The 23037-nt window shown below is 44.0% G+C and overlaps 1 protein-coding gene across 1 annotated transcript in view; it reads left to right on the top strand.

Annotated features, from left to right (window-relative positions):
• The window catches only part of LOC141101396 (interleukin-1 receptor-like 1), a 148355-nt gene extending 126082 nt beyond the window's left edge, over window positions 1–22273 (top strand). The window contains exons 8-11 of the mRNA XM_073590459.1: window positions 9541–9684; window positions 10073–10237; window positions 12252–12555; window positions 21920–22273. Of these exons, the coding sequence (XP_073446560.1) occupies window positions 9541–9684; window positions 10073–10237; window positions 12252–12555; window positions 21920–21941 (635 nt within the window). The 3' untranslated portion in view covers window positions 21942–22273. The remainder of the gene's footprint in view (window positions 1–9540; window positions 9685–10072; window positions 10238–12251; window positions 12556–21919) is intronic.
• The last annotated feature ends 764 nt before the right edge of the window (window positions 22274–23037 follow it).

Raw genomic sequence — 23037 nt, forward strand, 5'->3', positions numbered from 1 at the left:
CCCAGTGCATCCCCTGGGACCAGAGGCGAGATGAGGCCTTCCAGGCTATAAAGAATGCTCTTACTTCAGCCCCAATTTTTGCCTACGCAGATTTCGAACAGCCGTTCCTGTTGTACACAGATGGTAGCCTTCATGGACTCGGTGCAGTACTTTCCCAAATACAGGATGGACATGAGAGTCATCGGGTATGCCAGTTGGTCCCTGTGAGACAGTGAAAGAAACCCCCATAATTACAGCTCTTTCCGGTTAGAGCTCCTGGCCCTTGTGTGGGCCATGACAGAGAAGTTTGCGGGCTTCCTGGCAGGGACCAAGATTCAAGTTTGAACGGACAATAATCCCCTGGTCCACCTTGAGAATACTAAATTGGGGGCCTTAGAACAACGGTGGGTGGCTTGCCTGGCCAAGTTTGACTTTACCATCCATATCGCTCTGCTACTGAAAATGCAAATGCCGATGGCCTGTCACGAGAGATGGTGGAAATTCTAGTGGGGGATCTCGATGAACAACTTGAAGAGGAAGAAACCCCAGACTTCCGTAAGTTCAAGTCCCCAATTGTCATGGTCCAGTCAAGTAGGGAGGCCTGCGCACTACCCCGATCTCTGGGGAGAACCAATGAAGAGTGGGGAAATGTTCAAGATGAAGACGGAGGACTGAGACAGATGAAATGCTGGGTAGCGCAGAAGCAGAAACCAAGCAAACGAGAGAGCATCTGGACGCTGAGATGAAGAGTGTCTTACACCAGTGGGATAGGCTGGAGGTGCGAGAATCGGTGCTATATCGCAAGAGGCAACAGCCGAAAGATACTGAAATAAGGTGGCAGGTGGTCATCCCAGGAGGAATGGCCCAAGAAGTGGCTAAAGATGCCCACAAATTCAGAGCCCACTTCGGGTCCACAAAGACCTACCAGTGGTTACAGCGGCACATGTACTGCCCCCGGTTGTAGTCCGTGGTAGAACAAAGGGCACCCATCCAGACCATACATACTAAGGAACCGCTAGAAGTCTTGATGGTCGACTATCTCCTATTGGGACACTCAGCCCGGGGTCCACAGTACTGTTTGGTGATGACCGACCATTTCTCCAGGTTCACGGTAGTCACCCCGACTAGAGATCTGACTGCCGAGTCGGCGGCACAGGCCATCTGTCGAGACTTCATCAGAGTGTATGGGTGACCAAAGCACATCCACTCTGACCAAGGTGCATGTTTCCAAGGCAAGGTGATGGAAGAACTGTATCGTTTGTATGGCATCGAGCGGTCCCGGACCACCCCTTACCATCCTCAAGGCAACGGAGCATGTGAACGCTTCAACCGAACCTTACTTCAAGTGCTGAGGATGTTGGAAGAGGACAAGAAGGCATGCTGGCCAGAATTCCTGCGAGAGTTGGTCTGGACCTACAATAATCGGGTCCATTCCACCACAGGTTACACCCCCTATCTGCTGCTGTTTGGAAGACCTGGATGAGAGATCATTGAATTGAAGTTGGAACAGCCAGAGGAGCTGATGGAGCGAAGCGCCACTTCATGGGTGAAAGAACATCGGAAACGACTGCAAACAATTCAGCAGTTGGTGAGTCAGCAGCTACAGGACAAAGAATATACGGGCCATAAACCGATTCAAGAGATACCGCTCCGGCTTGGGACCGAGTATTAGTCAGGGAGAAACTCCCCAAGGGTAAACTAAGTGAGAGATGGGAAGTACAGGCTTACAAAGTCATCGAGCGAGTGTATGCTGACGGTCCGGTCTACAAGGTGCAGGTTGAGAATGGGGCGTCCGCCCCTAGAGTGCTCCACAGAAATATGCTGCGGCCATGCTGGTCTGAGGTCCGTTCTGTACCATTTCCACCTGAAGGCGCTGCCCCAATTCCTGAACCTGTCTTGCCTGCTAATGAAATCAATGATGAATGGTGAACCGGCTCTGACACCATGGGGGGTCCTCAGGCGCACAGAGAAGGTAATCTTCTGGATGTACTTCTACCGCCATGTGACGATGAATCCCGAAAAGAACCTACTACAACTCCTGCAGCAAGTGTTTCTCTGGAAGATAGTCAAGAGCTCCGGAGATCCCAGAGGTCTACTGCAGGGGTTCCACCAGTCTGATACGTAGAACAGTGTTCTCTGTCTGTTTTACCGATTTTGTTGCCTCCTCTATAGGTGCTGTTCCAGCTTTGCAGGTTTCTTCATTTCACTGCAAACTTGATGCTGTGATGGCCGAAGACAACCATCTTTAAATAGGGAGGCATGTAAGGGGCTGACATTGCTATGGACAGCAGAGACATGCTGCCCCTTTAAGAGACAGCACCCCCTTGGCTGATGCGATGGTACATTTAATTCTACCCTTCAAAAGACTGCTTTGGTTTGCTCTTCCAGCTATGGAGAGGGGAGGGGCTGTTTTTCCCAGTGAGTGTTTTGGAGCTGGGAGTCTGCAGGAGACTGATGTGAGGAGAAAAACGTGCAGCTTAGAACTGACTGAACTTGTGGTATTGTTTATACCCTTCTGGGGATAACGAAGGTGATTTTCCTGTGTTACTGCGAGGGCCACGAAGATCTACAAGGAAGGAATTCAGAAGGGAGTTCACCGTTTTTAGGAACAGGCTTGGAATCTCCACACAAGGACAGGACCACGTTGCACAGAGCTGCCAGGGAGGACATCGCATCATCTTGCAGAGAACTGCAGGGGGCCCCCAGGAAGGAACTGAGACACCAACTTTACCATGAGTGTTAACCCCGTGTGCGCACATGTTTAGGGCTTAGGATAGGCTGCAATAGACAGAGCACAGTAGCCGTGCGGCCGAAGTAGCAGCAGCCAGTCAGGTTATAGTTAGAGTAGCAGCATACTGTACTTTATTGCAGGGGTGGGGAATCTTTTTTCTGCCAAGGGCCATTTGGATGTTTATACCATCCTTCGGGGGCCATACAAACTCCGCTCACAAAGTATGTCCTGACTCTGGCACTGGTGTCAGAGCGTAATCTTTCATTGCATGCCCTTCAGTGTTCAGTAGTGAACACTGCGTGTCTGCTAACAAAACAAGAATAAATTATTGAGCTGATGGCAATCAATATACAACTCCCCACTCTAGAATGCGTTTTCCCTGAGAATCTGCCCGGGGGCCTGATAAAAGGTCATCAAGGGCCGTAAATGGCCCAGGGGCCTGGGGTTCCCCACCCCTGCTTTATTGTATTGTTTTGCCTTTTGAAAGAATACACTGATCTGTAATAGTTGGTGCACTGTGCCATTTGTACGGCCCAGCTAGAGAATATCACTTTTGTAAATTGTTTTATGTCATTGCATACCCCTGTTTACACTTTCCTAACACTGCATTCCTTGCCTGTAAATAAATTAACCCTTTGTTGTTTGCCCCTCATCTTGTGTACCGTAGTCTCCCTGCATTGTGGTGGTCCCCCGGCCATCGCTTCAGCAGATCTTCATCTCCTTACAACTTTAAGTGGGACGAATCCATTGGTGTTGTCGCACCTTTGGCTTCTGACATTCCAAACTGGTTTAGGAAGTGTTCTGACCATGTAAGAAAGGCGTCTAGCTGGGATACGTTTGTTTGGCCTTTCTGATCACCTGACTGGAGGATGACTTGGTTCTTCTGTGTCTTCCTTAGTGCCTTCAGAGCTTACCACACTTCAGTGTTTTCTTTTTTGGCATCTGGGTTTGGTGATTGAGATTCTTATTCTTGCTTCTTGGGTTGAATAACTAATGTAACTTCATGGAATTTGAGCGATACAGAGAATTTTCATCAATCACTACATCTCTGCTGATTGTTACTTTGTTGGTTTCTGGGTGCAGGATTCTGTATCCCTTTTGAGTTTTGCTATAGCCCACCAGGACTCCTTGCTTTGCATGTGATTCCCACTTGGAACGTTTTTCTTTGGGAACATACACAAATGTTTTGCTTACAAATATCCTGAGGTGCTTCAGGTTAGGCTTCTCGCAGTTCCATAGCTCATATGGAGTTTTATTTGTGTCTTTACCTGGAACTCTGTTTTGAAGAAAGCAAGCTGTCATGATGGTTTCTCCCCAATACGTTGTAGGTAGATTCGCATCAAACAACATACTACTTCCACTTTCACAGAGAGTAAAGGTTCTTTCTCTCTGCAATGCCATTTTGTTCTGGTTGTATGGAAAGGTAGTCTGGAACACGATTCCCTCCTTTTTCAAAATGGTTTGCACCTTACCACTTGTATATTCGGTTCCATTATCTGCACGCAGGGCTTTTGGCATTCTTCCAAATTTGGTAAACACTACAGCAAGATATTCTTCAAGTTTCTGTGGAACTTCATCCTTACTGTGAAGCAGGTAGGTGACTGAATATCTGGAGTAGTCAGCAATAAATGTGAAAAAATATCTCTTCTTGCTTGGAGTTTGAACACTCATTGGACCACATTCATCTGTATGTATCAGATCCTTGGACTGTGCAGAACTAGTGGTGCTTATTTAAGGAAAGGATGTTCTGGACATTTTCCCTTTAAGACAGCTAGTGCACTTCACAATTTGACTACACTGGTTTATTTCAATACCATTTGCAAGTTGAGCTAGCTTCCTTACTGCTTCTGGGTCTCTATGCCAAAGACGTCTGTGCCATATATGGATACAGTTCTTATGTAGATCTTGTCTAGCACTGTACACTCTTTATTTGCATTTTAGCTGATAAAGCTCATCTTGGATTTTTCCTTCTGCTAGAGTGTGACCCTTCTTTGAGATGATGCATCTGTTATCTTTAAAAGTAACTACATCCCCCTTTTGTGTGTGCTTCTTTACTGACAAACGATTGCTTTCAAGGCTGGGAACATAGAGAACATCCTTTATTGGGATCTTTCTGCTTTGTGCTGAAGAAACTGGACAGTGGAGGTAGCAGTCTCCTACTTTTTCTGAAGTCATATAGTGACCATTAGCTAAGATGACCTTTTCTGACTTGCTTTCATTAAGGTCAGTGAAGAAATACTTGTTATTTGTCATGACTGCTTGCACCAGAATCTATACACCATATATGCTTTGCTGATGGGCCTGTACTTGCATTAAATGCAGTTTAAACACATGCAGAATCTTCCTTTACAGCTGTTTTAACCCTTAGATGACTATTCTGCTTTTTAAGCTGATTCATTCTTGCTTTCCAAATTCTGCAGTCTGCTTTAAGGTGGTGGGGCTTTTTACAGACAAAACATTCAGGAGTTTCTCTTAGATAGCTCTTATATTTAGGGAACTCCTGTGTCTTTAATGCTGTTTCTGCTCTTGATTCATTACTGCTGCTTACATGCTGCATTTTTCTCTTGAATTCATCCACAAGTTTGACTTTAACATACTCTAGTGTTAGCTCATCATCTGGCCGTGCATCTAGTGCAGTCACAAGTGTGTCATAACTCTCTGGAAGACCACTTAATGGAAGTGCAGCAACATGAAAATCTTTAATTTCTTCTCCAATACCCCTGAGACACTCCACAATCTCTAGGGTGTTTCTTATATAGTCCTGAATATTCTGCCCATCACTTAGCTTAGACTGATACAGCGTTCTCATGAGATAAAGCTTATTGCTGAGATTTGATCTTTCATGCACTTTCTGTAACTCCTCGCATATCTCCTTTGCAGTTGCACACTTGCATATATGCACAATCTGATTATCATCTACACTGAGGGAGATCGTGCTTTGTGCTTTCTGATCCTTCTCTAGCCAATCATCTGGTAATGGATGAGGCACTTGTTCCTGAGTATATTTCCACATACTTTCTCTTATAGCCCCCTTTACAGTTAGCAATGCACCAGCGATCCCGACCACGATACAACCCGGTCAGGATCGCTGGTGCATCACTAAATGGTCGCTAGTGAGCTGCCAAACAGGCAGATCTCACTTGTGATACAGCAGCGGTCGGCGGTCGCTCTTACCTTTCAGACGCGGCGAGGGTGACCGTCTTCCACCTGCGTCCATGGCTCGCTCGTCGGCGCCAGCAGGAAGACGACGAGGAGAAATGGACCAAGCCGATCTCGCGTGATCAGCGATAGCCAGCGGAGGAGCCGGTCAGAGGTGAGTATCACATGTAGCGATATCGCTGCTGCGTCACAAAATCGGTGATGCTTTAGCGATATTGCTAGCGATATCGCTATGTGTAAAGGGCCCTTATGAGTAGCATCTTCACCTTGAATTTCCAGGACTGGTAGTTCTGGTTAGTGAGGTCTGGCACTGGGAAATTGACAGGATTGCTGCTAGTGGACATCTTCTCTGTTGCTCTGTGCTGCTTTTGCTGTGGGCTTCTGTTGCTGTGTAAAGGCTCCATTACATTTAGCGATGCACCAGCGATCCCGACAATGATACGACCCAGTCAGGATCGCTGGTGCATCACTAAATGGTCGCTAGTGAGCTGCCAAACAGGCAGATCTCACCAGCGATGCAGCTGCGATCGTTACTTACCTGTCAGACGGCAGCGATGATGACGACTTCCTCCTGCGTCCATGGAGTCGCTCGTCGGTGCCAGCAGGAAGCAGACAACGAGAAATGGACCAGGACGATCTCGCGCGATCAACGATGGCCAGCGGGGAGCCGGGTCAGAGGTAAGTGTCACATGTAGCGATATCGCTACTGATATCACTACCGATATCTCTGTTGCGTCACAAAATCGGTGACGCGCTAGCGATATCGATATGTGTAAAAGGCCCTTTTCTCTGGGATTCTTTGTCACTCTGGGACCATAATCTGTTGGCAGTGGATTATTCAGGTTACTCTCCAAGCGTGTGATAACAGAATTTCTTTATTCAGGAAAAAACAGGAACATTATATGATAAGCTTAATAGATCAGGAATAAATCCTTTTTGTGTCTCTATCTGTGCAGCATCTACAGCAGGCCGCTTCATCTTCCGTACACAGACCTAGGAAAAACAGGAAATACAGTCACATGCTCTCCCTGTGTGAGCCTCTGGGAGTTTTTTAGTTTTAACTTTATAAGCAGCATACAAATCTAGCAACTAAACACTCATAGACAGGAATGGAGTTGTTGCACCAAACATATTCCAACAGATGTACAAGTCTTGGGTTGTTTTTCAGGGTTTGGCCTAGGCCTTTTATCTTCAGAAAGGATTAATGTAATTCTTACAACATATGAAGACATTTTTGACAATTGTATGCATTCAGCTTTGTGAGAACAGTTTGGAAAGTCCCTTTCCTGTTCCAGTATGACTTTGAACCAGTGCAAAAAATAAGGTCCATACAGACATGATTTGATGAGTTTGGTGTGGACAAACTTAGGTGGATTTGACAGAGCCTGAACCAGACGTACTGAACACCTCTGGGTTATATTGAAAAATTCTACAAGTTCTTGAGTAAAGTCTTCCTAGAATAGTGGAAACTGTTGCACAAGCAGAAAGGGGGCCAAACTCTAAATAAACACCCATGGTTTTGTAATGGGATAGCTTTCAAGTTCACACAGATGTGATGGTCAGTAGTGATGATTTAGCACTGAAATGCTCAAATTGAGCACATCAGAGGTTCGGACGTGCTTGACTTGATTAGCGAGCATAATGGAAAACTTTCTCTCTCTTGCTCCCTCTCTCTCTGTGCCCGGCTCAGATAATTGACTTACGGGGATCCGAGCACTACACAATACTCGGCACTGCTTGCTACTCGATCGAGAACCCCAATGCTCGGTCGAGTATTGAGCAGTGCCGAGCATGTTCGCCCATCACTAATGGTCAGGTGTTCACATACTTTTGGAAATTAAATGTATACAGATTAAACTTTATACCAGCTTTCTCTTGTTTATATGCTAAGTAAAATCTAACCACGGATAGATATATTTATTGTTATACATTTTAAGTTTTTTATTTACCATGATAAAGGAAATTTGTCAGTAGGATCAACGCTCCTAAGCCGTCTATATTGGCATGTAGGTCATAGGAAGCAGAATAAAATGATACTTTGGTATCTGCGATCCAATATCCTATTACAGAGAAATCCATGTTTTTCTTATATGTAAATGAGCTGTTCAGAGCTATGGGCCAGACACCGATCTCCTTGAGAATTTGCCTCCAGCACTTATCTCCCCCTTTTATTTAAAATATCAGTGTGAAACATGTAACTAACAAAGAATAGTAGAACTGAATTTTGCCTTATAACAAATTCATTTGCTGTAGCTCACAGCTGTATAGCAGCACTATGCAACACTGACTGTGAGATGGAAACTGAAGCATCGAGAGGAACCTGCAGATGTACAGTATTAGTTATAGTCACACACAGGCGAAATAAAAGTGTAAACTAGAAAAAGTGTGCTAGGTTTCGGTGAGTATTTATTATCTTGGTTAGGTCTGAATTTAAATAACAGACAAAGGGGAGGTATTCTGGGAAAGAGGTTCTGCTATATGCATAATTTACATAAGAATACACAGAACATATAGGTAGTCATATCTACAGTATATGACTATAATAATATAGCTGATGGCTGAGTGCTCAGTCAGCCATCAGTTATCTCTCCGGACTGACTCATATATATACAGTAAAATTCAGCTCCGCACCGACTTATATTTTGTGTAACAAGAGGGTTGGGCACTAAAACTGAAACTGCCCAACATGTATCTCCCCTGGCATCATCTCTCTGGGGAGAGGCTGGAGACCCCAATACACATTTGACTGTCAGCTGATCCCAGGTATATTGGACACCCAGGGAGGGACAAAGGAATGTGCCAGGTGTTATAAGAAGGGTGTATGTGCATGACTTCTTCTGTAAGGTTTTCTTTTATAGAAGAAAATTAACATTTTTAATGGCATGAATGAATTTAGTTGTAGCTTAAAGGGATCCTGTCAAGCATTTAATGCTGCCCAAACCAGATCTTGAGAGATAATATACGTTGAAGATCCGGCTGTGGACCATTGCTGGAGACAAGACTAGACCAGCTCCACCAACAGCTATCTCTTCTAGCTCCACACCGGGTGATTGATAGGTCTCTCACGAGGAAGAAACTTCTCAATCACCTGCAGCAGCACTGGGAAGAGTTGGCTGAGCTGCAGCGCCGGACTAATCTTTGGATGTTCAAATTGTATTATCAAAGTATAAGATCTTTGTAATTCTGGAGCTTTTCAGAGAATAACATACCTGGCTGCAATCATGCAGTCAGACTGTGATTCATGCCTGCGGTTTCGGGTTGCATAAATCGCATGACTAATACCTTTTTAATTACTGAATATTTTTGAAAGGCTCATTTACGCAGGCCACTGAAGACCCAAATTTATGCTCTTAATAATGATAATTACCAATCATCAATATTGTCCTGATATGGCACTTTGCAACTATTGGCAATGTGTCATTTGGTTACTGTTTGTTGTTATATGTATTATCACTACTTTTTAAGGCGCTTATATTGTGGCTGTGTGCTAGAATATATGGCTATTAACTCTTTGGTATGACATTCATACCTGATTAGGTTAATTTTCACTTCCATTTAAATAATTATATTTTGGAAAGATTTCATAGCTATTTAAATATTTTCTAATGTTGTAGTTATGTAGATCCAATTTTTTATGCTTGAAATTTACTGGTTTATTTTCTACTTTATAGCTTTTAATAACACACATAACATTATTGTTGTGTTTGTCTGCCTGGGAATTCTATGTTGTTTATTGTGTGCATGTAACACTCGTCTGAAAATTGATTTAGTCCTGCTATTCCGTGACATTTTCAAGAGTTACAGAGCAAGAAATGGTAAGTGGATTTTTTTTGCATTTAATCTTTTTATATATATTCACACAGATACAGCTTAAGGCCGGCACTCAGGAGCAGAGTGTGCGGCCGCATAGCAATACGTGGAGCCACACTCTCCGCTCCTGAGTGCCGGGTATTAACATGCAAGACTCGGCCATATTCCTCGATTGTGTGATCTCGGCCTAAAGAAAAAAACAAACAAGTTGGAACTTTTGGAAATTAGGAAGGGATCATGGAAATACAAAGAGGAAACATTCTAGATACTCTTGACCTTATCACGTCAACATTTTGACATTGTGTTTGGCTTTTCATTTTTTTACTAAAGTTCTTTTGTTTTAAAGACTACATCACATCCTACATTCAAATACTTGGTTGCTTTGTTCTACAGATGGGAAGGATTATGATGCATATGTTATATATTCAAGAAGTTGTCATGAACAAGTATTGGATAATCCTGTGGAATATTTTGTCAACAACGTCTTACTTGAAGTTTTGGAACATAAATGTGGATATGACCTTTTTCTTCCAGAAAGGAACACAGTTCCAGGCGAAGGTGAGATACATTTACAGCTTACAAATCACAAGAGCATGCAAGAAAATGGAGTACCTTTTTTGCACTGATATTCTAACTGTGCCAATTCTTTATATGACCTCTGCTAAACCTGTAAGGAGACTAAACTCTAACTATACTTTCCCACTTAGGCTACATTCCCACGATGAGTTTTTAGGTGAGTTTTTTAAGCTGTTTATTTTTGAAAAAAATGCAAGTAACCTATTTTACTTAATGGGTGCAGAAATGGTGCATAAAATCTGCAACATCAAAAACTCACCAAAAACTCATCCTGGGAAGATAGCCTTACTAAGTTCATTGGTCTGATTGTGATGTGTGATAATGTTGTGATACATAAAAGGGAATCTGCATTTAGGTTTTTGCTATGCAATCTGAGAAAAGCATGATATAGGGCAAGAGTGCCTGATTCCAACTATGTGTCAGTTACTGGATTGTTTGGTTTAGTCTTAATAGAATCCCTGTTTTCTCTGCTGTAAATGTAGCCATGGTCAGAATGCTGAGCTCTGTATAACACCAGCCACACCCCACAATTGGCAGCTTCCTCTGTACATTGTCAGTAAGCTGCCAATCAGTGGTGGGGGCAGGGTTTCACAGATTAGCCTGACCGGCCTGCACAAGAGACTTAAGGGGGTTTTACACATAGCGATATCGCTAGCAATATCGCTAAAGCTTCACCGATTTGGTGACGCAGCAGCGATATCGCTAGCGATTTCGCTATGTGTGATACTTACCTCCGACCGGCTCCCCCGCTGTCTGTCGCTGATCGCGCGAGATCGTGCAGCCCCATTTCTCGTCGGACGCTTCCTGCTGGTGCCGACGAGCGACGCGTGGACGCGGGCGGGAGGACGTCAGGATCGCCTCGTCTGAAAGGTAAGTAACGACCGCTGTATCGCTGCTGCATCGCTGTGAGATCTGCCTGTGTGGCAGCTCACTAGCGACCATTTAGCGATGCACCAGCGATCCTGACTGGGTCGTATCGTGGTCGGGATCGCTGGTGCATCGCTAAATGTAAAGGGGCCTATGGTCAGGCAGTGATAATCTCTTGCTGATAAAACACAGATTGTATTGAAATTACCACACACAGCCTAAGTGACACATCCTTATAATCAGGTTTACTTGCCCTATATTATGCAGCTCTCAGATTAAATAGCAAACACCTGCTGACAGATTCCCTTTATTACTATACAGCATTAATTTTGGCATTATACATGCAGAGTTTGGGCAGCTCCTAGTGCATTCAGTAGAAGCTTGGGAACAGTTTCTTCTCAGCTATATGAAATTTCTGCCGTTAGTTGAGGACATAAGGAACAGCGTTCAAGGGGCGGACATATCATGAGGGATCGGGTCCCAGAGGTGGAGGGGGGCACGCCAACACAAGTGACTATTTCAGCTTGATGTGCATCCTTGCAAGTATGTCCATGAAAATCCATTAGAGCATAGTACCCATTTCTAAGTGTCAGTAACGTGTCTGACACAGAGTTGCTGACAGTTTATAGATTTTAGAAAAGTTTGTTAGGCTATGTGCACCCGCTGCGGATTGGTCTGCGGATTTTTCCGCACGGATTTTGCAAAATCCGCAGGTAAATCCGTAGGTCAAAAGACCTGCGGTTCATCTGCGGATTAGCCTGCGGTTTATCATCTCTACAATGAAGGAGATGACAAACCGCAGCGGAATCCGCAGAAAAGAATGACATGTCAATTTTTTCTGCGGATTGGAAACCGCAGCAAAAACCGCGCAGAAAATTCCGCACCGTCTGCACTGCGGTTTCCATTTTCCATAGGATATAATGGTACTGTACACCGCAGCTAATTCTGCTGCGGATCCACAGGGCCAAAACCGCTGCGGATCCGCAGCAGAATCCGCAGCGTGTGCACATACCCTTAAAGCTGAGGACTGTTATCCAGTGTTCATCAATTAAAATTGTAAATTCATCCTTATAACTATACCAGATGTTAATTCTGTAACAACTAATTCTAGGAATGTGTTTCTCAACAGATGTGGCATATTCATCTACAGAAAATATAGAGAAAAGTCGAAGGCTCATTGTCATCCTTAGTTCACACGTGAAATCTTTGGATTCTTTGTATGACCAACAAGTCGGACTACACAATGCCCTATTAAGCAATAATATTAAGATGATTATAATCGCTATGGGTGACATTGACGAGGAGACAGAAATGCAAGAGTCTCTTAGATACATAATCAAGCAAAATGGGATTATAAAATGGGAAGAAAAGTCTAAGAATAATATGTCTCCTAACAGTAGATTTTGGAAGCTTGTAAGATATCAGATGCCTGGGTATGTAATATGCCAACATTTCCAGCAAATTCTATAAAAATATAAGTCTTCTAATTGTATTCTGAGAATAATCAAATTAGTAACTGGAGATTAATTAACATTTTTAAGTTACACAATAATTAACCTGTAAACTTTCCAGGGGTTATCCTAAAATTTAATCATTTTGCAATCTTGATTCTGTGCTTTTTTGCTTTTTCATGGACAAGCTACAGTGTTTTGTCTGAGGAGTTTTCCATGATTTGATCACAATATGTGAATCAACCCTTTAATTTTTTTTATGTGATTCAATTGTTAGGAAAATCTCCTTCTGTAGTTCACAAAAGTAAAGCGCTGCTGCTGATGTCTGCAACTGGCAAAAATGCATAACATGTGGCATACCTTTTTAGGGAGGACACGTAAACGTTGGGAACCACACTTCCCTTCTGACAGTTCACCATCTTGTACTTGGCCATACATGTTATCGAGAATGGGAGGGCATCTGCATGGTTTGCCATGTGTCTTTTGTGAATGTGGTGATGCTGCAGATAAATTGACCTCAGGGCTTGGTAGATGAGGAGTAATATATTTAAGGGCAGATTTATTTATGTGTTCAAGCAGCAGTACAAAAATCTATAAGGGCTAATTCACGTCTGATTTTCACGTATGAGTGCTATCCATTTTTCCTCTAGTAACCCCCCACAGCAGCCCACCGGAGGATGTTAGCCCTTTCCTAATAGGGACAGGATATATCAAAGAGGTTAAATAACCCTTCCGACATCCTCGCCCTCAGTGTTCTTTCCTGTCCCTACTAGGGATGAAGAGGTCATCCACGGTGTGCTATGCTGGCAACAGTCATCGGGTGGGGGGGTGAATAGATTCAAGCCAGGCAGCAAGGGAGCAGACTTGCCTCTCCTCCCCGAGCGCTGATCCCGTCAAGACTCAGGACCCCCTCCAGTCTGCACCTTCAGGTAAGGTCTGTGGGGGATTTTTCGGCTGGAGGCCTCTCTCTGAGCTCTCCAGCCTCCTCTCCTCCTCCAGCGTGCAGATTCAGGCAGTGTGTCACGCAGGGCGCTCACCTGCGAGAACTTCAGGGTCTGAAGCCGGCGGCAGGAGGTGACGTCACACGCTAGCCGGTTTCAGCATACAGAGAGGATTTTTGCATTCCACACTGGAATGCATAAGCATTACAACAGAGCTGGTGTCAGTGGGCCCCTCCCCACACCTGGATATCGGACTGATGAGGTCCTCTAATTAGAGAACAGGTGCTGGAAGTTCGGTCGCCCATATAAGAGCCCTGGACAAGGAAGACGTCTAAGGTAGGACCACTGTGTGGTAACAGCATGTAGATTTCAGGTTCATAGGATCATAGAATCGTGGAGTTGGAAGGGACCTCCTGGGCCATCTGGTCCAACCCCCTGCTCAAAGCAGGATTCGCTAAATCATCCCAGTCAGATGTCTGTCCAGCCTCTGTTTGAAGACTTCTATTGAAGGAGAACTCACCACTTCTCGTGGCAGCCTGTTCCACTCATTGATCACTCTAACTGTCTAAAAGTTTTTTCTAATATCTAATCTGTGTCTCCTCCCATTCAGTTTCATCCCATTGCTTCTAGTCTTTCCTTGTGCAAATGAGAATAAAGATGATCCTTCTACAATGTGACAGCCCTTGAGATATTTGTAGACAGCTATTAAGTCTCCTCTCAGTCTTCTCTTTTGCAAGCTAAACATTCCCAAATCCTGCAACCTTTCCTCATAAGACAGGGTTTGCAGACCGGTCACCATTCTGGTCACTCTTTTATGAACTTGCTCCAGTTTGTTGATGTCTTTTTTAAAATGTGGCGCCCAAAACTGGAACACAGTATTCCAGATGAGGTCTGACCAAAAAGGAGTAGAGGGCAATAATGACTTCACGTGATCTAGACTGTATGCTTCTGTTAATACATCCTAGAATTGCATTTGCCTTTTTTGCTGCTGCATCACACTGATGACTCATGTTCAGTCTGTGATCTATTAGTATACCCAAGTCTTTTTCACATGTGCTGTTGCTTAGCCCTATTCCTCCCATTCTGTATATGCTTTTTTCATTTTTATTGCCCAGATGTAGTACTTTGCATTTTTCCCTGTTAAAAACCATTCTGTTAGTTGCTGCCCACTGCTCCAGTTTATTTATATCTTTTTGAATCCTCTCTCTCTTCGCTAGTATTAGCTATCCCTCCTAGCTTTGTGTCATCAGCAAATTTAATCAGTTTACCCTCAATTCCTTCATCTAAATCATTGATAAAGATGTTGAACAATACAGGGCCCAGGACAGAGCCCTGTGGTACCCCACTTGAGACATTCTTCCAACTGGATGTGCAGCCATTTACGACCGCTCTTTGGTCCGATCACTAAGCCAGTTATGAATCCACCTAACAGTTGCCTTGTCCATTCCATACCAAGTCATTTTTTCAATAAGGATTGTGTGAGATACTTTGTCAAATTCTTTGCTGAAGTCAAGATATACTATATCTACAGCATTTCCCTGATCCACCCAATCAGTGATTCTGTCATAGAAGGAAATTAAGTTAGTCTGACATGACTTATTAGTTACAAACCCATGCTGACTCTGTTTAATCACTTCATTCTTATCCAGGTACTGACATACATGTTTAATAATTTGTTCAAAGATCTTTCCTGGTATAGAAGTCAGGTTCCTGTCGCTCTGCGTCTTGCAGATCCCAGCACCCTCCCAGTACAAGCAAGTAAGCTGGCACTGGATGTCCATTCCCTGTGTGCAGGTTTAGAGCCGGATTATTCCTTCTCCCCTTTCTTGTAGGGTGACAAGGAACCTGCACCAGCAAGTAAGTCAAAGATTTCATGGAGATGTGCAGTCTGTACAAAAAAGCTGGCATCTTTGCACAAGAAGACATTACGCAAGGAGTGCACTGAGATAGTCATCAGGAAAGAGCCACCATTCTTGATGGAAGAAATTAAGGGCCTGATCCAACAGCCCGCACCCTCTCCAAGTGTCACTCCAAAAGCTAAAAGGAGGAATCTTAATCTAGAGGAGATAGGTAATGATGACTCTCAAGATGAAACATTGATCCCAGACAAACCTCTGGAAGAAGGCGAAGTAATCCTGGACACAGAGGTCTCACAACAGGAGAGATATTATTTCTCATCATGTGATATAGAGGAACTCACGGCAATCAGGAGGCTCATGGAGATTGAGGCGGAGAAGACTGCCCATACGGTACAGGAAGAAATGTTCAGGGACCTTCGTTCTAGGAAGAAACAGGTACTTCTCATTCATAAAAATATCCAAGACCTAGTGCTAGAGGAGTGGGAGTCCCCAGAAAAGAGGCTAACCATTTCAGCAGAAATGAAGGACAGGTTCCCTGTGGATGACGAAACGGCATCATGCTGGTCATAGGCTCCAAAGGTCAAAGTCCAGATTGTGCTGGTAGCTAAAAAAAGCACGCTAGCATTTGAGGATGCCTCACAGTTTAAGGAACCTCTGGAGCGCAAGATGGATGGGCTACTGAGGAAATAATGGGAAACCTCGGCATCTTTATTAAATACCAATAAAGTTAAGCAAATATCTTTGGTTCCCCGCTTATTTGGCAAGCTATAGCACTTGTCAAATAAGCTAAAGTGGGATCCCAGCTTCCTGGACCGCGCCGACTGATCGGCACTGCAGCTGCATGTGTCGTGACTGTGTCACTGTCACAGCACATGTATGGAGAGCCTGTGTGTTGGCTATCCATGCATGTGCTGTGACTGTGACCCAGCCACAACACATGCAGCTGCGGCGGCGTTCAGCTAATCAACCGGCGTGATCCAGGAAGCAGAGTTCCCGCTGTAGCTTATTCGGCAAGCGCTATAGCTTGCCGAATAAGCAGGGAACCGAAGATATTCGCTCAACTCTAAATACTAACACTGTATCTACCTGTGTGGCCTGATCGAAGTACCGTTGACTGGGGCAGCTGGAGGAACAACTGTCCATGGGTACTCACAGAGAGGACATCCTAGCTTCTCTACCTCTCCTCCAGAAGGTAACAGGGTTCTTAGCAGATGCCTCTGCAGAATACGTAAGAGTGACAGCAAGATCGTCAGGGTTATCAAATTATGTGAAACGAGCAATCTGGCTAAGATACTGGAGCGGGGACATGACTTCAAAAATGAAGTTGTGTTCTATCCGAAAGGGAAATACATGTTTGGTCCTATCCTCGACAAGCTGTTAGAGAAGGCATTGAATAAAAAGTCCTTACCTGAACTTAGGAATACTAGGAAAAGGCCCTTTTGCCCTCAGCAAGAGCATAGACCTCAGTACAAGGGGAAGGGCAAATCAGGTTGCTGGAGCTACCTGATAGGGGGAAAAGGCAGAATTATTTTCTTCCCCTTTCCCAGAGACAAAATAAGTCATGACGCCAACATAGTAAGAGTTCATCTCAAACTTCCTTCCACAGTGGCACAGGATCTATTCAGATCAATGGACTCTAACATGAGTCAGGGAGGGAATAAAGATAGAGTTTGCCTCATATCCTCCAAGAACAATAAAAACAATGTGACTCCCCTCTCCAGAGCTACAGTCCACCTTGATAGCGGGAGTAAAGGGTCTATTATTTACAAAGGTTGTCTCCATAGTCCCGGAAAGGCAAAGAAACAGGGGACATTACTCAAACCTGTTCGTCATAAAAAAAACAAATGGGTCTCATCGGGTTATAATCAATCTGAAACCCCTGAATCGTTACATAACATACAGAAGTTTCAAGATGGAATCTTGGACAGGATTTTGTCATAGTGACAAGAGGCCTACAGGATGATTATTACCACATCCCGATCCATCAAACTTATTGGAAATTCTTAAGATTTGCAATTGCCCAGGGAGAGCACACAGTGCATTATCAGTTCAATGTCCTCCCATTTGGTTTATCCTCGGCCCCACACGGATCTTCACAAAGATCAGGAGAAAGGTCAAGGCATACATCAGAGGTCATGGCATACATCAGAGGTCAGCACATATGCATAGTTGCATACCTTGATGACTTCTTGCTGGTGGTTCCTTCAGTACCCATGCTACAGGAACATCTACAAATGATGACCTAGATCTTATCTCTAGGCTAGATAGTGAACCTCAAAAAGTCAGATATGGTTCCTACATCAACAAAGACATTCTTGGGAGTCCTACTGGACTCACACAGCCAAACATCTTTCTTGCCCAAACAAAAACAGATCTTGTTAAAATCAAAGATAAACTTCTACAGAGCAAGAAGGTGGTATCATTAAGATTGACCATGTTGGTTCTCGGATCCATGACATCCTGAATCCAGATGGTAGCATGGGCACAAGGACACACAAGAACGCTTCAGACACACATTCTGGCGAACTTTGCATAAAGATCTAGTTGACATGGTGGCTAAAACAAAGAATTTGAGCGAAGGGGTCCCCTGGACGCAAGACCGAGTGATCACTATAAAAGTAGACACCAGCGAGAGGATTTGGTAGCTATGGTCTCCCAACACGTATTCCAGGGATTCTGGTCAGATGAGATAAGCTAACGATCCTCAAACTTCAGGGAACTGAAGGCAGTAGAGGAGGTACTCAGGACCACAGTAACCCTAGTCCAGGATACCCATGTCAAAATATGCAACATGACAACAGTTGCCCACTTTCAAAATCAAGGAAGTACAAGGTTCGAGGACCTGAAGACAATATCAGCCAGAATATTCTCGTGGTCCGAAAAACACCTTCTCTCCCTGTCAGCTCTGCATATAAAGGGTGCGGTACACATACAGGCCAATTTTCTGAGCAGAACAGAAATTCATCCAGGGATATGAGTCTAGACTCTGAGGTCTTTCAAAAATTGTCCAGAAGGTGGGGTCATTCAGAGGTAGATTTCTTTGCAAGTGGACAGAACGCAAAAGTGGAGCAATATTTTTCACTAAATCCAGACAATCCCTGCTTAGGTGTAGTTGCGATAGCCCACCCATGGAGATTCAGACTGGCTTATGCCTTGCCTCCATTACCAATCCTACCAAGGCTTTTACAAAAAATAAGATTGGAAAAGCTGCAAGATAATCTTGGTAGCACCATTCTGGCCCAAAAGAAGCTGGTTTGGTACCCTTTCAAACCTCAGGATAGAGGGACTGGTGAAGCTACCCCTGGTCAGAAGCCTCCTCCACCAGGGGCCAATCTTCCATCCTGATCCCGAGAGGTTACATCTGAGTGCCTGGTTTCTGAGTTCTCAATCCTGAAGACTAGAGGATTTTTAGAAAGGGTCATTAGGACACTACAGAAAAGGAGAAAGGCAGGAACAAACTCTATGGAGTGCACCCGAAATAACCTAACCCGCACCAACCGAACTTAGTACGGATCCTAGATTTTCTGCAAGAAGGGTTGGAGAAGGGTCTCAGACCTTGCACCCTCAAAGTCCAGATGGCAGCTCTAAGCTCATGTTTTGACCAGACGTTAGCCAACCATTGATGGATTAGGTTTATGACAGCAGCATCTTGCATATGTCAAGAGCTATGAATTTGGTACCGTCCTGGGACCTCAGTGTGGTACTGAAGGGGCTTACACTTCCAACTTTTGAGCCCTTGTCATCCATAGACGTAGACCCTCTCCTGGAAAGCAGGCTTCCTGGTAGCAATAACTACAGCCAGGAGAGTGGGTGAATTACAAGCTCTCTCGATCAACGAACCCATTTCTTCCCAAAGTGGCCTCGGAGTTTCAAAAGTCTCAGGACTCAGGAGATAATTCTTCCCTCCTTCTATCAAGAGTCGGGAAATAAGGAAGAACAGTTCCACACTTTGGACATTCGGAGAACTGTTGTGAATTCGCTTTCTGGCCTCCCTCTGGTTATTACTGAAGGTAGTGGAGCTGGTCAGATTGACAGAGGGGTTGCGAGTCTCTTTCTGGGCTCCCTCTGGTGGTTACTGGAGGTAATGGAGCTGATCTGATTGACAGAGGCTTGCCACCTGATAATGATGATGACAATTGGAGATCTGGAGTTTCAGATTGGGATTTAAGACAGCTAACTCCTCCCTCTATCCCTGCTGGTGACTTGCTTCCTGTTCCTCCTGAGGTCTGATTTCTCCAGCTCTGTCCCTGCATGTTCAGCTAAGTGGTTTATTTGCTATTCTGTTTGCATTTGATCTGGTTTTGTCTATCTCTTCTTGGTGCGGGTCAGACAGCTCCGGCTGGGGCTGTGCTGAATCACCGCTCATATGTTACTGCTTGTGCCAGTTTGTTTTATCCCCTGTTAGATTGGTTTCTTTTTGCTCTGCTTTCAGACTATACCAGAGTGCTGATATAGTGGGGGGTGAAGTTGTGTGACTTCAGTGTTTTTTGCATCAGACATGTTGGACTTTTTGCAGGGTTTTTTGCGTGATTGCAGACAGTGCCTTTCCTTTCCTGTCCTGTCTAGTCAGTGTGGGCCCCATCATTTGCTCAGTCTATTTTCCTGCCTGTGTTTGTGTTTTCATCTTGTCTCACCGACAGTATATGTTTGGGGGCTATCTATTCCTTTGGGGTCTGCTCTGGGGCAGTTTAGATTTCCCCTTTCTTGCTTTAGGTTAGTTAGCTCTCCGGCTGTGCTGAGGCGTCTAGGATCATCGTAGGTACGCTCCACGGCTACTGCTAGTTGTTTGGATAGGAACAGGGGTCTGCAATCCGCTTAGGTACCAACCTCTTTGGTTTTCTGTGGCTTAGCCTGGACCTGCTCTCCTCCTCGGTGACCCATTCATAACAGAGAACTGTACTCCATTATCTTCAGGTGACGGAAAAAACTATGAAGGACCAAAACCTGTTTGTTCACCTTCGAGGACAGAATAAGAGGAAGACTTCCACATCCACGATCGCCAACTGGATGAAGAGAGCAATCTCGGGGGCATATCATGTCCAAGGCCTTCCACCACCAGAGAAATATCAGCTCACTCTACCAGAGCAACATCTGTCTCATGGGCTGAGAAAGCCAGTGCTTCCTTTGAGCAGATATGCCGAGCTGCTACCTGGTGTTCGGTTCAGACGTTCTCCAAGCTTTACAGGCTAGACCTAATGTCAGAAGAGGACTTGGTCTTGGGGAGAATTGTCCTCCGATCTATAGTCCCTCCCTAAACATTACTCTTGGGTACTGCTCCGGTGTGCTGTCGTGGGGGGTTACTAGAGAAAATAGAATTAGACATACCGGTAATTCGGACTAGTAACCGAAAGATGGCAGCACAGGTAACTCGCTCCCTTTTGCTTAATTGTTCGTTCTTCTCAGACAAAGAGAATAAAATGTAATTTGAAGCATTCCTTCTCCTGTGGCCCTTTATAATAACATTGAGGGGGAGGATGTGGGAGGGCTTATTTTGCCTCTTTGATATTTCATGTCCTTATTAAGAAAGGGGTAACCTCCGGTGTGCTGTCGTGGTAGATTATTAGAAACCAAATTACCAGTAAGTCTAATTCTATTTTTCACAGATCACTCGTACCTGTGATAGTCTACGGGGCCATTCACATGTCCATGGAGACATGTCCAATTTTGTTTCGACGGTCAGATCAGCATTCGCAATGCAAGTGATTAGGTCTGTGAAAATGTAGGACAGCACTATGATGACATCTGAGTGCAGTTTGAATCTTACAGATTGTCAGAATGGAGAAGGTAGATAATTTTTTTTTCGTCAACGCATGAGATAAATGAATAACCCTTAGACCACACTCTGATCAAACTCTGATCAAAGTATGATCAGAATAATCAGTACATTTTTCTCATATGTGAAAAAAATCAGACATGTGAATGAGCTCTAAGACTGTGTCAACGGTGTAGAGATATACAACTCAATTGCAGCTATGTGGCCTTGTGGCATGGTGATTAGTGATGAGCAAGTATACTCGTTGCTCGGGTTTTTCCGAGCATGCATAGGTGTCCTCCGAGTATTTTAGCGTGCTCTGAGATTTAGTTTTTGTCGTCTCATCTGCATGATTTGCGACTGCTAGACAGCTTGAATACATGTGTGGAATGCCTGTTTGGTAGGGAATTCCCACATGTATTCAGCCTGTCTACAAGTCGCAGATGAGATGACGAAAATTAAATCTCCGAGCACGCTAAAATACTTGGAGGACACCCGAGCATGCTGGGGAAAACCCAAGCAATGAGTATACTCGCTCATCACTAATGGTGATGAATTCATGGCATATCTAGTCCAATACTGTGTGGCCAAGTTGAACAGTGGCATGATTCATTTACAGAACTCATGAATTTGTTATTCATCTTGGGACACTTTAGATGAATACTGCCTTGGTCAGATTTTTGGATGAGATATCCAATATTTATTCTGTATATTTGGACTGCATTATTATCATACAGATGTTTATGATCGCCGTTTTTTTTAAATCAATTTTAATTTGTATCGCTTGTTTTCAGTAACTATGGTAACAGGCTGTGATTGGCCACATCTTGGATATAAAAATGGATGAAGTCTTATGGTGTGTGATGTTTTGATATGGCTTGAAAATGGCCCTCCATTATACCTGAAAGTTTACTTTACTACAATTAACCAAAAAATACAACCAAGGGAAGCATGGAACTACAAGCGAGAGAGGACGTATATCCCTTTCCCAATTGATTCAATTCAAAATGTCTGCCTTATCTGTTTTGCTTCTTCCTTGTTCCCTTTTTTTTTCCCTTCTTCCTCCCCTCCTCCCTGGTTTCCCGTGCTCTTCATTCTCTCCCTTTGGAAAATTTGAAAATTCAATAAAATTATTGGAAAAAACAAAATGTCTATGTCTGATGCATCAATAGTTGCTGAAAGATTGGCATTAGAATCGGATCAGAAAACATGGATGCCATAGCAGTGCACACCTTTGTCATTAGTTGAATCCGGCTCAGGCTTTTAAAAAAACTGACTGGACATAACTGAAACAGAAATTATCCGTAATGCACAGATATTTGAAAAGCTGCCAAGCTGCCTTTTTTCATAATCTAATTTTAATCATGCATATTTTTCATGTTCTATGTCTGATGTATATATATTATATTTATGTTTTGGTTTCTGTAACATAATAAACATGTAATCAGTTCATTCTTTATAATACCTGTTATTCATTCTATGTAGCTAAAAACATATCATGACAATGTAGCACCTACCCTAAGTATTCTTATATTTATCTTATACAATGCAATTCTTGTACTAAATGTATGTATCAACATGCTTATCCTATGTAATAACCTTGTGCTATGTATCTTCATAATTATCCTATTGTACTACAATTCTTAAGGCCCCGTCACACACAGCGATCTCCCTAGCGAGATCGCTGATTTTGTGACGCCACAGCGAGATCGCTGTGTGTGACGGGGATCAGCGACCGGCCCCCTGCCGGGTATCGCAGATCGTGCTGGATCGGCCTGGGCCGTTTTTCGATCGCTGGTCTCCCGCTGGCGAGCACGCATCGCTGCGTGGGGCAGCAAGAGACCAGCGATCAGCGACGCTGGTTTCTAATGTAAACAGCGGGTATCCAGGAGTCTCGCGGCTCCTGGATACC

Source organism: Dendrobates tinctorius, unplaced genomic scaffold, assembly GCF_039654945.1.
Source record: "Dendrobates tinctorius isolate UK_male_01 unplaced genomic scaffold, ASM3965494v1 ptg000117l, whole genome shotgun sequence".
NCBI classification, from domain to species: domain Eukaryota; kingdom Metazoa; phylum Chordata; class Amphibia; order Anura; family Dendrobatidae; genus Dendrobates; species Dendrobates tinctorius.